The following is a 16,308-nucleotide window of genomic DNA, read 5'->3' as shown; positions in this document are numbered from 1 at the left end:
TTTGTGCCTTTAATGTAGAGATAGGTAGAGAGAGAGAGTGAGGAATGACATAGGCAGGATTTGAACCTGGGCCGCCCGCTTGGAGGACCAAGGCCTCCATACATGGGGCGCCATGTCGCCACTCAACTGAATTTTGATCATTCTAACTGCTGTTGTCACGTATTTCCAACTGAAACATGATGAAACCGATCACAAGACAGAAGGTAAGACATAACATTGGAATTAATTTGATTGGATCGTTAGCTAAGACTAAGCTTTTTAATTTGTTGAGCAATTAGTAACGTGTAAGTGCTGGATGAGTTAACAATGACTCAGACATTTGAAACGTTTTACAGGAAGGAAAAATACAGTTATTGAATATACAATGCTGAGATAAATTAATATTTAACACAGGAACACTGTATTACAACCGGGACCTGGGATTTCATTTCATGGGGACATTTTTCTGAAATTAGTTTTTTAGGACATCTTTCCCCTTACTGGATAGGACAACCGAAGACAGACAGGAAATGCTGGGAGGAGAGAGCGGGGGACGAGATGCAGCAAAGGACCGAGGTCGGACCAACAAGGACTACAGCATCCGTAAATGATGTCTTTAACATTTCTATTTCCTTTTAAAATAAAATAAAAGAAAACTACCACATCCTTAAATAACAATATAGACGTATTGAACCAACACTCCCTTAACCCAGGTACTGAAGCTATGATCATACTTTGCATTTTGCAAGCTGAAAGGAGCGGGACTTGATGAAGGTGGCCTCCTGGACTCGCTCATCGTACGCGGCCCTGCGGCTGATGTTGTTACGCGGGGAGTCCAGACGGAGACAGGAGCCCTCCAGGGCGGCAAACACGGAGTGAGTCATCGCCGGGTGGTAGGTTTCTGGGTCGTAATCGTGTATCTCGTTCATCCAGCCCTGAGGGTGCAGAGAGTAGGTGTTAATTAAATCATCACTCTACACAGTGGAAGGTGAGCAATCAACAATTAATGTGGGATTGTTTCTACCTCCAACAAAACACATTTTCTGATATGTTGGTGTGAAGAAGGGGTATAGTTATATTTTCAGTGACAGTTTGAGGGACAGATCTTAAGCAGTTGTTAAGAAAAAAACATGGACGTTTCAATTCATTGCGCTTTTATAAAAAGTATTCTAGCATAATAAACGCAATGCAGGAGGTGAGCTGAGGATTTAGAGGAGTACTCATCCAGAATAATATCATTACCAGAGAATATGCATGGAGTATAACAAAAATAGATTTTTTGTTTTGGATTTGACTTTGCAGGAGAACACATGCTTCTTGACTTCATACTGTCATCAACTCGACCAATCAGAAGCTTAGGTTACAGATGTAAAGGACAGGATTAGAAGCAGGGTCATGGGTTAGGGGTAAACCAATCCATGTAAACAGATATGAGAGCAAATAAACCCCTGATCCTCCTCATATTTACAGTACACACAATGTTACTGTAATGGACATTTTAGTTCAGCATATCTTGTATTTTTATTTGACTAAGGTGTGTGAATTAAAAAATTGATAGGACTGTCACACAACTCGTTGAGTCTCAGCTGGTTGATAGAATTCTTATGTGAATGAAAATGAAAATCTTCGGTAAGAATTTTATTGAGGTCTTGTCTGTGCGCAAAAAAAAAACATGCTGTGTTGGGTCCTTTATTTACCTGTGCTTTTGTTTTTTAAATCCTAATGTGTGTGTGGCTGGTCTCTACTTACTAAATATACTAAGTCAAGCCAGTTATAAGTAGAGTTTTTAATATTTTTTTCTGCCAAAATTGAAACCCCAGATATGTTGGGTTGTACTAGTAGCTTCCATGCCATGTCCACTCTATTGACTTTGATAGAAGTGTCATCAAAATAAGGTTCAAATGCTGAATTTGAGTGACTTTATGACAAGTGGTGGCTGGGCACAATTTCTTCACATATGGTTAGGATGTACACCTTAGTTTGATAGCTTGATGCTAACACATTATGGAAAAGGCCATTAAAGGGCTAAAAGAATTAGCATCACAATTCTAGAAATTTTAACTGAGGAAACCATCTCATTTAAGTCAAATTAATCATTCCTTAATGAAGAGATGCTAAGTTAGTTTCCGAGCATTACCACAGCCTGTGACGTGTCATCAGTCAAAAGTCTGTGACTAACTTAAATTTGTTCAAATTAACCAGCAAATCAAGGGGGCGTGTCATGACACCTGTCAATCATTCACACTACTGAAGTGAATGAAAGAGGATGCCCCAGTAATGGAGTGTAAAACATGAGCCCATGTAGGGATAATGCATGCTTTTCTTGTTAGGTTCAGGTGCCACTATTAGTTTTATTTAAAACAATCTGTTGTAAGTTATAAGAAGAATAATGTTCCCATCTGTGTGGCCCCAGCTGTTCAAGGTTATGAATCTTGCAATACATTAGGAAGTGACAATTTCTTGGACCAGAAACAGCCTTGAACAATCCCAAAGATTACAAATTTAGGATATTTACATCACGCTTTGGGTACAAATGAGTACATCTACTAATAATGTTCATGTAAGGTGCTGTTATTTTGTTATTTGGGAAAAGCCAGGTCAAAGAGGAACTGACTTTCTCATCTAAACCTCTGCAAAAAAGCTAACTTTAAAAATGTCAAAGGGCTTAATAAATATCTGCACATAAGTTTTACAGTACAGGCGCTGAAGCTTTTAGGGAAAAGCTACCAGGTCTTTGACTGACATGACATCATATTTAGAGGAAATCTGTTGGCTTAAACATCAAGCTTTAGTCCTCAGTCTCATACAGTATATATACTAAAGTTGTTCAGTTGGACGACTGCTTGTTAGTTGAATACCATCCTATCATCCCTCCTTCAAAGAGATTCTTCTTAGTGCTCCAGTTAACAATTAAAAAGCGCATACAGAACTTTAATACATTCATTAATGAGAGTTATGTCCTCATTAGGAACACTCTTACAATAACACATCAACCTTCCTTATAAACGATGCGGTTCTAACTTGTGTTTAAACAGCGCTCAGAGTTGAAATTTAACTGCTAATGACCAAACAAGGGAATTATCTCAAGTGGCGGTAAATCCAGCCATCACCCTATCTTTCCGTCCTGACAAACTGCAGCTTCCTCCTGTCTGTATTCTCACTAATTGCCTCTGGAACTGACTGTGTCTGGATGGTGGCTGTCCTCTCCAGTTGCTCTGAGTCAAGCTCAGCCAGGAGGAGAACATTAATTACCTCTGCGGCTAAGGCACTTTTTTATTTTATTTCTTCCTATTATTCCTGGCACCTTATGAAGTAGCATGCCACTTTCAGAAGCTCTAATCTGTGAAGGAAAGAGTCACAAGGGCTGCTGCAGTGACTCGTTGACCGTTCCTTTTAAGAGCAAATTAGTGGGATTGAAAACCAATTACAAGACTTGTTACAGAACTTGAACCGCCTTTTTCAATGCCTTGGCATGCAGAAGTCAATCACTTTCACCAGGTAGGCAACTGATGGAATTTTATAGTTGTTTTCTTGTTTCTTTTTGAAAGGCTATAATGCTATTATGATACAGTAAGGAAGATATTACATTTCAGTTTGTTTTGACACTTTTTCAATCAAAAGGCAATTTCTAAAAAATAGTTCTCCTCATGTGTGTCATTGTTGCAGTGTCAGAGCATCATGAATAGGAGAATGAGTGGTTGGTAAGATGTATTAATATTGAAGTTGCCATGGCAAAAAATACGACACTGGCCACTTCATTATGACCATGTAACAGTGAACTCTTGTGAAAACTCTTTCTCTGTTACCACGTCTCATGTTCAAAATCTGTTCATTGAAGGACAAAATTCCCCTCCAGAATGAGTTAAAACAAACAGATCAATGCAAACTGCAAAACAGAGAGTTGATTAAAATCCCTTCCCTTCACATCTCCAGGAAAACTTGAAACTTGTCAGCAATCTTTGTTCAATGAAGAAACACCCAGGCTAGCTAATTCTCCAATGTTTCCAGTCTTTTTTTTCTATGCTTCCCATGTTGTGTTGTTTTCTGTATTGTTGTGATTTTTCCATGCTGTGGTGTGTTTACTTTCAACGTTTCAGTGATTGTGTTCTGCTGCTATCTTGGCCAGATTTGACAAGAGATACCTCCCTGGTAAAATAAAGGTAAAATAAGAATAAATAGGCTGCTAGCTTTACCTTTATTTTTAAATAGAAAGACATCGCAGACATGTAGATTTTCTCATTGCAACCTTTTTTCATTTATCAGAATTAAAAGCTCAGGATTAAAGACATTAAAAGTATGACGATCTTTATGACACCTCTTAATGCTTATCTCAGATGCTATTTTTGGAAAGTGTGAAAAATGTGCAAGTGTTGAGAGTGAGGCTGAAGGGGGGCAGATAAAAGTGAGAACCAAAATTACATTTTCTTTCAAATATGATTTATCTATTTACCTTGAGGGTGTCAGGCTCACTGATGACAGGACCTCCAGTCAGAATCTCCTCTTCCAAAAGAGTCTGCGCCGGTCTGTGTGATGGGTTTGAGCTGCAGGACCTGGAGGAACCCATTCTGATGAGCATCAATCCCAACAAGAAGCCCAATGCCAACCCAAGAGCGAGGCCAGAAAAGTATGGACTGAGAGGTAAGATGAAATAACCATAGGACAGCACCGCCACACAGAATAAACTTGTGCGTGGCAGAGGATGAGGGGGTTGGGGAAGTGTGGAAGTCCTAATCAGTGGTGTCGGTAACCTCTTTTCCTTCCTGCGAGTCTCAAAAGCTAGCACTTGAATCGTGTCACCGTCCGTACAAATCTCCAGCTCCTCGTCTTGCTGACTTATTCTGTTGGTATGCAAGGGACATGGGCCACCATATCTTTTTCCAGGAGATTTCACTGAAGGCCAGTCGAACACAGGCAAAACCTCACCATCGGGTTTTCTTGTATTCCTAACTGGAGAGTCTGAAAGAACTGTGTCCGTGCTACTTTCTCTTCCCAAGCACCTGGAGCTACCCTGATGGGCGCCCTGGGTCTTGCCCTGGTGTTTGGGGCTTCCCGTGCTCTCCTCTCGCCTGATTTTACTAAACATGCTGCTCAAAGGCTCATGCACGGCCTCCGACAGCTTCCTCTTGGTGTCCTCGAGCTCCATTTTGAAGAACCCACCTTTCGATCCATCTGCGCTCGGGGATAGTGAGCAAGGCGAAGGGGGCGCGGTGCGAGAGTCCCCATTGCTGCGGGTTTTCGGTTGGGTCAGCTGCTTCCACAGGTGGAGGTTGAGGCGGGAGTCAGACTTAGACTGGGACACCTCGGGTTCTGAGCGGGAGATCTCCGTCGAAATCGACTTCACAAGACTGAGAAGGGGCCTCGGTCTTAGGGTGGAACTTTCTTTGAGTTCCAATTCCGTGGAGAGGGACTTGACCAGACTCGCGAGGGGTCGACGGGTGGGCGACGGTGGGCCTGGAGAGAGGAAGCTTGGGCCAGTAGTCAAGCAGTTACCCAGAGAGCCAGGCGACGAAGGAGAAAGCGGTACGTGGAACGCTTGGGACTGCAAGCCTCGATCATCCTCGTCGGTAAGCGCTCTCTCCTTGGATAGGGATATCGAGGGGTAGTCGTCGTCACGATCAAGGGAGAAGATGAGCTCGCTTTCATCCAGACTGTGCCATTCTCCTTCTGTGCCGGTCAGCTGGATAACGATCCCTCGAGGGAGATGTCTCTTGTTGCCAAGGGAGGAGGCACTGACCGGGGGGAGGCCAAGAGCGGGGACGTGAGGATCCTGGAGAGTTCTTCCAGCTCCTCGTCCTTTGTCCCGGCTTTCTTTTTCCCCATATGTTCCACTCTCTGCCATTTCTTGACTTCACATTGCACAGCCAAGGCACCTAAGTGTCAGTGAACGGGAATAAATAAAGAACATGGTCAGCGATATTATTAAGCCTCGGGGGGGGCAGAACAAATAAAAGCAGTCAGAGAAAGAGATTCAGAGTGGGAGGAAGGGCATGTTTTTCAAAGCTCTTGCCTCATTTTCACAGGAACTGCCTACCAGTGCACACTGCGTATTAAGAGTGTGAATGTTACGCAGTGTAGCTGTGAAGAGACGTGGAAATCTAAATTAATCCTAAAACTAGTGAGCATGAATCGGTTCCAAGTGAGCACCTCTCCCATAGCTGTCGTTCCACATACTGAATGAGTTTCAGAGGCATGCAAAAATAGATGGACCGTCTCCCCCAAATGTTGCAAAAACTAGGGCAGCTCAGGCTTGGCTCTTCATTCTAATGGGGCTGATTGAAAAGCTCTTTTAGAGTTTATTTAATCACATGCCAAAACTCTCTGTGCACGTGTACAACCAGATACATTATCCACTTTTCAAAATCTCTTTGTCCAAACACTCAAAAGTTTTTGGTTAAAAAAAAGGCATTACCTAACTCACTGTCTGAAGGAATATTCTGCATGTCATCTCCCCAAGGAAAAAAAAACTAGTATGAACCCCCCTGAGAGCTAACTGTCGGCCATTAGCTGATGTCTTTTCAAGAGATACTTATGTAACCCTGAGCTGAATATTGAGGGACGTTCAAAGATGCTTTCTGTGTTGTTCCCCCCCCTTGTGGCTTTTTTGTGTCATCCGCATGCCGTGTTTCTACAAAACACAATAGACAGCCACCACCTACTGAGTTGTCAAAATGAAGAAGAAAAAACCACACCACAGAACAGAGATGCAGTGTGTGTATCACAAGCTGTCAGGGAGAAAGGAGCAGTTCTGGATCACTGGATAGAAGCAGGGAAACGGCACCAAGGCCCAGTGGGGACCTTTTCAATTGTTTTGTTTTTCCCTCTCTTGGTCAAGTGCCCTGCTCTATATGCACGTTAAACCCTACCTCCTGTGACTGGTCAGATTTACGTAACTGCATTACAGCAATGTGTGGCACATTTTCAACCAATTCCACAGCAGCTGGTGGATTCTGACTAATCTGCTCACACCAAAAATGGGGGAATGGGGAGATAAACCTCATGGCACACATGCAGCCAGGCGACATTAGACCTTCAGTATGGGGGACAGATAGAGACCAGAACCTGACACATACTCATGATATAACAACACACACACACGAGGAAGGCTAAAAGTCTGTTCAGCTAACAGTGGTTTGTCAAGTTAATCATAGAACAAGAATCGGACAAGACATTGGGCCTCATTCACTAATATATGCGTTGAAATGTTTTTACTCGTGCATGAAATAAGTGTATACGCAAAATAAACATCAGATTCATGACACGTGCGTACCAACACGTTTTTTTTCTCAGCACCTTGCGTATGTTAGTGAATCAGAACCGTTCTAATATGACAGGCGCCTTCCCACAGCCTGCAATCAGCATACTACCACGCTCAATATAAGGACATCCGACTGGTGTATCACGACGAGAGCGGTGAGGTGGAGACAAGTAGAAGTTGCAAGAGATGGCCCCAAAAGGCAACAAAGAGCAGTGGGTCTGGGGGCTTAGACTGCCGTTCCAGGAAATGACATAGTTGCAGCAAATTCTGTAAATACATTGGAAGTCGAAATCAGCTGAAAAGCAATTGGTCACTCTCAGCAAGGGTCGATCTTTACACTCTCTTGGACGTGAATCACGATCATGTATGTTCCCTGCATGCCCCTTAAATAGGCTCCAATTAATCAGCTGGTTTTGGAAACAGTTGCAATATTTCATGGCACTGTTAGTGGGAGTGGTCAACGATTAAATGAATGTGAAAACCATTACATTTCATTATGTATGTCCTGATTGTAAACTCTTTAATTAAAGATTAAAGATTTACAATTTTGGATAAGGCATACATTTTATGGTTATTTAATACATTAAGACAATGCATTAGTAAATCCACGTTTTGAATTGTTGTCTATTAAAAATTGTATATTTTTATAATTCTTTTTTTTACTGAATGTAGTATTAATGTCGATGTAGGATTTTTTGATAACATTTCCTGAAAAAGCGGGTCCTTCATCATTAGTGCGGTCTGAGGAAGTTCCAACTTTATTGGCAAAATTCAAGTCAGAATATATTTATGAATCTCAGATCTGTGTGGCAAACGTACATACGAATGGTAAAAGAAGAGATTAGTGTGTATGCACTGTTTGTGAACGAGGTCCAATGTAGTATACATTGTAAAGCTGTTTAAGGAACTTCTGTCTATGGGATCCAATCATGTACTTTTTTCACTAATCCATATGCACCTATATATCCCTATGGGTACTCATGAACTTTGAATTGAGGGCAAGTAAACATGTAATACTTCTTTTATCATATTGAAAGTAAGCCTGTAAAGGTATTTGTATCAGAGAAAAAGGACAATCACATATGGCAGTTTTACACGCCAATCCGGATGGCGCTAATGCCTGTAACTGTTTGCTTAGGGATATTAAAGGGACTATGTAACTTTCAGAAATACCGCATTGTTAAGGACACCACAATAACCAGTAGTGTCGTGTTGCCTAAAGTAGTGAGCATACTCTTAATTATTCACCAATTTTTTTTTAAGTGGCCCATCCAGCAGAGTATAAACGGCCTCTGTTGTAAACAGTGACAGGTAAGACTCCTCTTGCATATTCAGTGAGTGCGTACTAGCCAATGAGACAGAGTATAAGGAGGGTCATCCCTTCACCATCCAAGGAAAACTTGCAGGGAGTGGTGTTCTAGACCAATTTGAGTGCTGAAACTGAACACTAAAACGGCATTTTGATACCAAGCGGCAACATTCGCTCTTGAAAAATGAAACCAATGATGAAGTGCAAAATCCTGCAGTTCGTCAAGTGTCCGCTTGAGGCTCGCTCCAGGAACACCGGAAGACACATAGCATACATAAACATGTTTACAGGCAGGGACAAAAACTAAATATTGGCGAGTGACACCCTCTGTACCAAACGGGTCAGCCTGCGTGGTGCACCTGCCACAACTGCAGAGTCAACTGGAAACCAGACAGTGATGCCAAGCTGTTGTGTTGCAAATGAGCGATAAATACCCTGACCCTCTCAGAAACCATGTTGGGCACAAAGAAGCCCCTTTAAGATTTGATTAAAACTACATCACTACTTCAAAAACATAAAAAACAAACTTAGTAAATAATGCTTCTGTGAGTGTGTATTTCCTCCACATGTGACACGTTGTCTGAAGAAGGGGATGAGTCCAACACGTCACATATGTAAACATTCACAGGAACATTATCCACTATGTGGAATTTGTTTTTTTATTTTCACTCATTTCTGTCGAGCCCTTAGTGTACGTTATGTATGTGTGCTGCCACAAGATACAGTTCACCACCTCAACAAAGTTACTGTTATGCAAAGTCTTTTATTCTTACAATGTTTTATTGTTTTGTTTGTTTACAGGTTTATATTATTTTTATATACAGATTTATACGCATAAAGTTTCTATCATAAAATATTTATAATAAACAGATGGAACTCTGAAGCACTCCCAATTGTTTGTGTGGCTGAAGTCTTGTCCTAGAGAGAGAGAGAGAGGGAGAGAGAGAGAGAGAGAGAGAGACAGAGAGAGAGACAGAGAGAGAGAGTATTAGCCTGTAGAACAGTGTTTTCAAGAAATAGTCAGGTGTGCAGGAGAAGTAGAAAGGAACAAATACTGTCCAGCAGTATGACACAGAAGCTAAACAGTTTGCACATACATTTTTTATACATCTTTAAATTTGACTGCACAGACATAACCTACATACATTGAAGATGTAAGATGTTAAGTGATGTGAGAATGTTTGAGGAAGAAAAAAAAAACATTTACTTTTCTTCCTAAGCCTCTAAAGCGTGGTCCTCAGCCGGTGGTCCCGCTCTTATCGTGACGACATCATCCCTGTTGATATAACATTTTCTTTGTCACAAAATAGTGCTAGTGTGTGTGTGTGTGTGTGTGTGTGTGTGTGTGTGTGTGTGTGTGTGTGTGTGTGTGTGTGTGTGTGTGTGTGTGTGTGTGTGTGTGTGTGTGTGTGTGTGTGTGTGTGTGTGTGTGTGTGTGTGTGTGTGTGTGTGTGTGTTGCAGCCAGACTACACACATAGTCCAGCTGGATTGAAAGTCATGAGCTGATAAATGGTGGGCATTTCATTTGATCTGATATTGAAATATCTTACACTATTGTGTGAGTATTGGTATTGTTGACGTTGGAATTAAATCTTGCACAAACATAGTAGGCTAATTGAAAACAAACTAACCTGTCAACAAACCTTCTCCTGGTATTGATGAAGGACGGCGTAGCTGTCAGCTCGGTGGAGATGCTGCTGGGCCCCGACTTCTTATCGCTGCTGTCGCTTCCTCATTGCTGGGGAAACAAATGAAACATAATTAGAAAGCTAGGAAGGTATTTACAATTTAATTTACAATAGCACTACTATCTACAATATTTTTTAATTTAGCTACTGTCTCCATGTAACTGACCAGCTTACCATTTTCAAATGAATTCATCACCTATCATATTTGCATACACACATCTATCTCACTACAGATGTTTAATAACACACATCGCTCTTTGATAGATAATAGTTATAAAGTTAGTATCGTGGCTCACATTATATAAGGAACATGGTAAACTAGCAAGTAAACTCAGGTATAAATTTGTTTACTATAATATCACCTGTAAAATATATATTCAGGTCCTACAATGTAAATTATAATGTCAGCCAACAGATATAAAGTACTACTCAGATAAACTCAGATAACCTGATGTTTAGCAGGCGTTAGCAAGAGTGCTATCGTTATTTAGCACAAGGTAAATAAGTTATGTCTTACCTTTCCAATAGAAACAAAGTCATCTCAGGGGAGTGAGGCTCTCTCTGTAACTCCTCGGACTCCGTGCTAAACTACTGTTACCTGCTGATGAACTCTGCAAACGGAGCGGCGTGAGGAGGAAGTTGACACAGCGCAGAGAACGTCACTTCCGTGGTGCTTTCGCGGGAAATCCGACCCGAGTCAGTCAGTGCTCCTCCTGTTGCTTTATAACTCTCCCCACTAGCACTTGTTTGTATTCTGTCCTGTGTCTCAAAGATTTTGGTTCAACATTAGAAGTTGGTCGTCGCAAAAAAATAATGATATTCCATCTTTTGATACTTATAGTATTCTCTATTTTATGGATAATTGAAACCCTTTAATTACTGACATGGTAAATGTTATTTTACTCATGAATAAATATCATATTCTCTGTCATAAGTGGAGAAACAGCAAGCCCTCCTTTGACTGGTTTATAAATGATTTCAAATATTGTTTCTTATCTCTGAAAAAAATGAAATCTAGCAGGATTGTTAGAAAGATTAGTGCTGACTTATCGAAATTCTTGTTGTTTTGATTTTGTCCTTGCTCCAGTTTGTTGTCTGCTTACATTTGCCTGATGTTTTCTTTTGGAAAGTTTTGATTTTTATTTATTTATTTTTATATATAATCCCCCCTAGTCTTGATTTATGTTTGAATGAACTTGTTCCTGTGTATTTTGCTGTTGTATGTTCATCCTCTTTAAGAGTTTGTATAAACCTTTTTTGTATGTGTTAAATTTGTCAATAAAGACGTTTAATAAAAAAAATCTCCCCACTCAGGTTGCCTTCAGGTAGAAAGGAACAGAGCCACTTAATTTGATGTCGTGCACCTGGGCAGGCTTGGTTTGTGCATCAAGCTGGCTTCTCAGTCTCTATCTCTCTCTCGTCAACACTAACTTTGGAATTATGTTCCTTCTTTTGCCTCCACAACACCACACACATTCACCATTGTAGTTACCGATTGGATCAAGCTCTAAATTACCATAACCTGGATGACTGTGAACCCTCACAGACAATTGTAAACAGTGGATATAGCTTTCAAGAATTGGTGAAGCTTTATGAAAAATTAGGTATTAGCATTAATCCTGTAGGGGAAAGAAAAGTGTTGGCATAATGTGATACTAGTCCATGCAATAGTATTTGAGAAATTACAACAAATACCACAAATGTCACACTAAAGTCAAAGGCAGGGGATCAACAGCGCCAATAGGATTAGATTTCCCTAATATGTTGTAAAAAGGCTTTAGTGATCTCTGGTGACTTCTCCACTTCTGTCTTTTGGGTTTGGGGTTTAAGTGTATTTTTAAACTATTCAACTGTATGAAGCCCTGATGCCAAATAAGGCATAAAACTAGTGGATTTAAACAATTACAACTGGAAAAATAGGCAAAGACGGAACAAAGAGTGGGTAAATTCATGGTACTGTAAATGCACTACATGCAAAAACGTCTCTCATCCAACATCTGCAGGAGAGCTCCAGTGGTGATCATTTAAGGTAACCAGCTGCAGTTCATATTTAATGATGAGCTCATTTATAAAAGTTTGAAAAAGAGAGCTGTGTGTGACATATCGAGCTGTAGTGTGACAACTGTGGCACGACACATCTTCTCTGAGTGCTCTGTGAGTGTTTGATCAAACCATCTTAATCAGTGACGTTATCAGCCTAACAACATGCTGGTAATGTGTCTATGGGGGTTTGTGTGCAATTCTCCGATCGGGCATGAACAGTAACACTCTCAGATTAACATTAATGCAGGGTTTTACTGTGAAATCTGACAAATCACAGAGCCGGATTATGGGCTAAACCAACATTTGGTGGGTTGTGTTTCCAAGCTAGCTCATCTCTGTGACCCCGTGTTGATTTGAGTTATTAGAGACAACACAATCCCTCAGGACTTCTTGTTAAAATAACTTTTAGACTTAAGGTCATATACACTTAAATATATTTGCTCCCATGCTGTATGGATGAATGGAAAATGTGAACAAATGCGAAATATTAGCAGATGATTATGTAGAGGACACAGATGGTAACATTAAAAAGTGTTCAAAAGAAAAACCTATGGGAGATTTTATACCGAAGACTGCTGGCACTAAACTAACAAAAATCACACCTTCTTAAAGGTACTTATTGAGTCCAGGGTATGCTTCATTGATAATTTATTTTAAATATATTTTACTTTCTACGACGTTACACTTCTATAAAGTACAAAACGTGATAAAATTGTACTTTTTAGTGCACTACATTTATTTCAAAAGTGGAATTGTTTCACAGGTTCAAACGACTGAATATACAAATTTGAAATGTACTATTTCTGCTTTTTTCTGCTGGTACTTTCCTATACTTTAGAATTCCTGATTTTTACTTGGTGCAGAGAATTTCTACACTGTTATTGCTACTTTGTCTAAAGTAAAATCATCTTTATTCATCTACAAAGAGAAATAGAAGGAAAATATATTCATTTCATTTGTGCCCTCATACAAAGCATCTCTGGGTTCATTGAAAGACAGACACTAGGCCTATATCAATTCAAGAATCTATCTTTATTATTATAATATTTTTTTATTAATGATAATATTCATTTGTGATAAGCTGTATAGTTTTTCCTTTTTGGCTGTGTTCACTGGAAAGTCTCTACATAGACAAAGACATACCAAAAACATTTATGCAACAGTTAGAGTTAATTTTCTTACTACTTGAATGATTGGAAATGTGGAAAAGGACACAGGAAAGCTTGTTGCTCTCTGTTAGTGCCCTATAACCCCCTTACATTTGACTGGTATCTTTGCAATCTGCCATTTGGATTGATTTATTAAAGAACTAATACCGTTTTGTTTGAACAAACTTATCAACACATTGTGACACACTGAGCTGAAATGATGAAGACATTCTCTCAATAAGTTAATCACAAGAAAAATCTGAAACATCAATGATCACTCAGATCAGTTAAGTCCTTTTTAGACCTGAAGTGTTGAACATTTGCTGGTTGCAGAAAATCAGATGTTAGGATTCCCTCTTATTTTGTCTCCTAAGATGATTTTAACCTATTTGAATTTTGGTTTACAAAAGAAGCAGCTTTGTATTTGAGGTCTGAAGATGTAAGATACATTTTTATAGGCTACTTTGAGGCAAAACTATTTGCTTGAAATTAGAAAAATAATGTTAGTTACGGCCTTAGTTTCACCAAAATTGGTAAACAATGGATCTATTGACAGATGTCCACGCTACCTGAAAATACATTTTTGCAGGGACAAAAATAAGTCCATAAAAAACAGTGTCAAATCATAAGAATAAAGTCATGCATGGAGGCACATGCTTCCAAACTTGTGCGATTGCCTTTTCACCATCGATGTTACAGAATGCGGTAGAAAAGTATGACATGCAGAGACCCTCAGTAGAAGCTTAAAGAACATGTTGAAAATGTTATATGTATGCAATATGCCCACTTGGCAACCCATAAATACCCTTGAAGTCTAGCTACAAGTAAAATTACTGCAGCGCTGCTGATCTTCTCCAAAGAGGATTGCAACATGTGTAGACGAAGAATGCATGCTTACCCGAAAAATTATTCTGTGCATGGAAATATTCTCTAAACCCGCCGGTCTGTGTTCTCTGCTGCTAGATCCATATGTGTGCGTAAAGACCGCGGCGCGAGAAGTATCAGCGCGCTCTCTCTCTCTCTCTCTCTCTCTCTCTTTCTCTCTCTGTCTCTCCTCTCTCTCTCTCTCTCTCTCTCTCTGTCTCTTCTCTCTCTCTCACGCAGTCACACTCACCTCCCCGTAATCGACTGCCTTCATCCAGATGTGTCATGCGCTGCCGAGAATCACAGCTCACCCAACTGATTATGAAAAGCATGGCTGCATGATAATCCAGATTAAGAGTCCTACAGCCCCATCAGACGCACATACAAACTCACCCACACGAGTATGAATGCAAGGGAGTAACTGCTGGCTGATTGTGCAAAACATGGTGACAGCTAAAGTCCAGCCTGCGGGTATGATAGCACTGTTTTTCTATTGCAGAGATCATCCATGCAACACGTAAAATTGTAATCTTGCAGAAGTATCCAAGAGGTTTTTTGACACTTTGAATTTGAGATGTATTCATGAAAATAGAGAAGAAGAAAAAAAGGAGGATAGAAGAGGGAATCAACCTCCCATCAGACCCTTTCTACTTCCCTTCCTCCATCTTGGCCTAAATAAAACACAGTGAAAGCCCCAGAAATGACAATGTGAAGAACGGGGCAGAGTATAGTGTGCAAGCTGCAGCTGGGGTGAGAGACAAAACCTCCCATCCATCATTGGCTGGAGGAGGTGTTTGCACAGCCGGGCTGCTAACACTCGCTAAACACCACATTATTTTCCATGTCTATTTAGTGTAACATCCTCTCATTCTTTTTTATTAGCCTGTTTTATTCTCTGATTGAGATTAGTTGTAGATTCATTTTTTGGAGATGAATATAACAACATAAAATACAATTAAAACTGAAATAATGTTCCAATTACCCATTTTAGATAATATCTATGACTTCTTCTGTTTCATAGTACAGAAACATTCTAATAGTGTTAGAGACATAACCATGCAGCTATTTGATTGAACTTCTACATTGAATTGTTATAGAATCTATAATATTTTAGGCTACACATCCAGGGAAACACAAAAGGACTACATTTTAATTTTTGTTAAGGATGCTGTAAACATGACTAAGGGCGCGGTCACACTGGCCATCTGTACCGTGCTGTACTCAAGCATGCCATGAGGCAACATGCTTCCCTGTGTGTCTTGTTTTGAACAGCACAATGTGTTGATCTACAAGATCTTCCTCAGGAACATGGCAGGTGTCAAAAGGAGAAGGCATTTCTCAGTAAAGGTAATTTCAGATGTTTAAAATTGTGTTTTGTTGTATAAGGTCTCCAATGCTGAAATGGTTTGACTGGGACAAGAGGACTGCCATCCTGTTGTAGCTGCAACGTCTAAATACAGATACTGGGAGATTGAATTGATCTCTCTCCAATAAGGAGCATATTTGTCTTCTACTTTTGAAAAGGGTATGTATGCTATAAATGACAAAAAACAAACAGGGTCATCCCATGATAGAGCTGTGACCAACTAAGCATCAATTGGCCACGGCCCACTCCCACATGATGTCCATGGCAAATGCACATGCAGACCTCCAACCTTTACAATTTCAGTGCTCGCGGACTGCCAGCAGAAGCCACTCAAAGTGAGGATTACTAAATTTGGGCCGGCATGTCCATTGTTTTATATGTTCACCCTGGTGTCTTTGGCAGACCATCTGGTGCAGGGCATCACAAATCCTGCTACATATTTCATTTAATGAGGCAATTTCTTTCTTACGTCTCTTGACCTGGTTGCTGCAGAGCTGGCTGCTGGGTGTACCCATTCTACCACAGAGAGATTGGACTATGACGTAGAGTGGACATCATCATGATAATCAGGGCCAGCCTGCAGACTTTGTGCGGGAACCATGGAAATGGTACAGATTATTAATACCACAGACAGCAAAACAGCCTAGAGCCATGG

The 16,308-nt window shown here is 40.3% G+C and overlaps 1 protein-coding gene and 1 long non-coding RNA gene across 3 annotated transcripts in view; both read right to left on the bottom strand.

The window, feature by feature from the left end:
* Nucleotides 1-14,459, bottom strand: part of tex2l (testis expressed 2, like) — a 21,625-nt gene extending 7,166 nt beyond the window's left edge. For both annotated transcript variants that reach the window (XM_020642578.3, XM_065949989.1), the window contains exons 1-3: nucleotides 14,322-14,459; nucleotides 4,430-5,849; nucleotides 714-914 (exon numbers count right to left, since the gene is read on the bottom strand). In XM_020642578.3, the coding sequence (XP_020498234.1) occupies nucleotides 714-914; nucleotides 4,430-5,818 (1,590 nt within the window). In that variant the 5' untranslated portion in view covers nucleotides 5,819-5,849; nucleotides 14,322-14,459. The remainder of the gene's footprint in view (nucleotides 1-713; nucleotides 915-4,429; nucleotides 5,850-14,321) is intronic.
* Nucleotides 9,287-13,135, bottom strand: LOC136177252 (uncharacterized). Its single transcript, XR_010664881.1, has 4 exons — nucleotides 10,750-13,135; nucleotides 10,176-10,282; nucleotides 9,751-9,819; nucleotides 9,287-9,461 (listed from the first exon to the last, which is right to left on the bottom strand). It is a non-coding gene; the product is annotated as an uncharacterized lncRNA (long non-coding RNA).
* Nucleotides 14,460-16,308: the final 1,849 nt, after the last annotated feature.

This window comes from Labrus bergylta, chromosome 21, assembly GCF_963930695.1.
Source record: "Labrus bergylta chromosome 21, fLabBer1.1, whole genome shotgun sequence".
NCBI classification, from domain to species: Eukaryota; Metazoa; Chordata; class Actinopteri; order Labriformes; family Labridae; genus Labrus; species Labrus bergylta.
The sequence above is the reverse complement of the archived record's forward strand: the minus strand, read 5'-3'. Positions and strand labels throughout refer to the sequence as shown.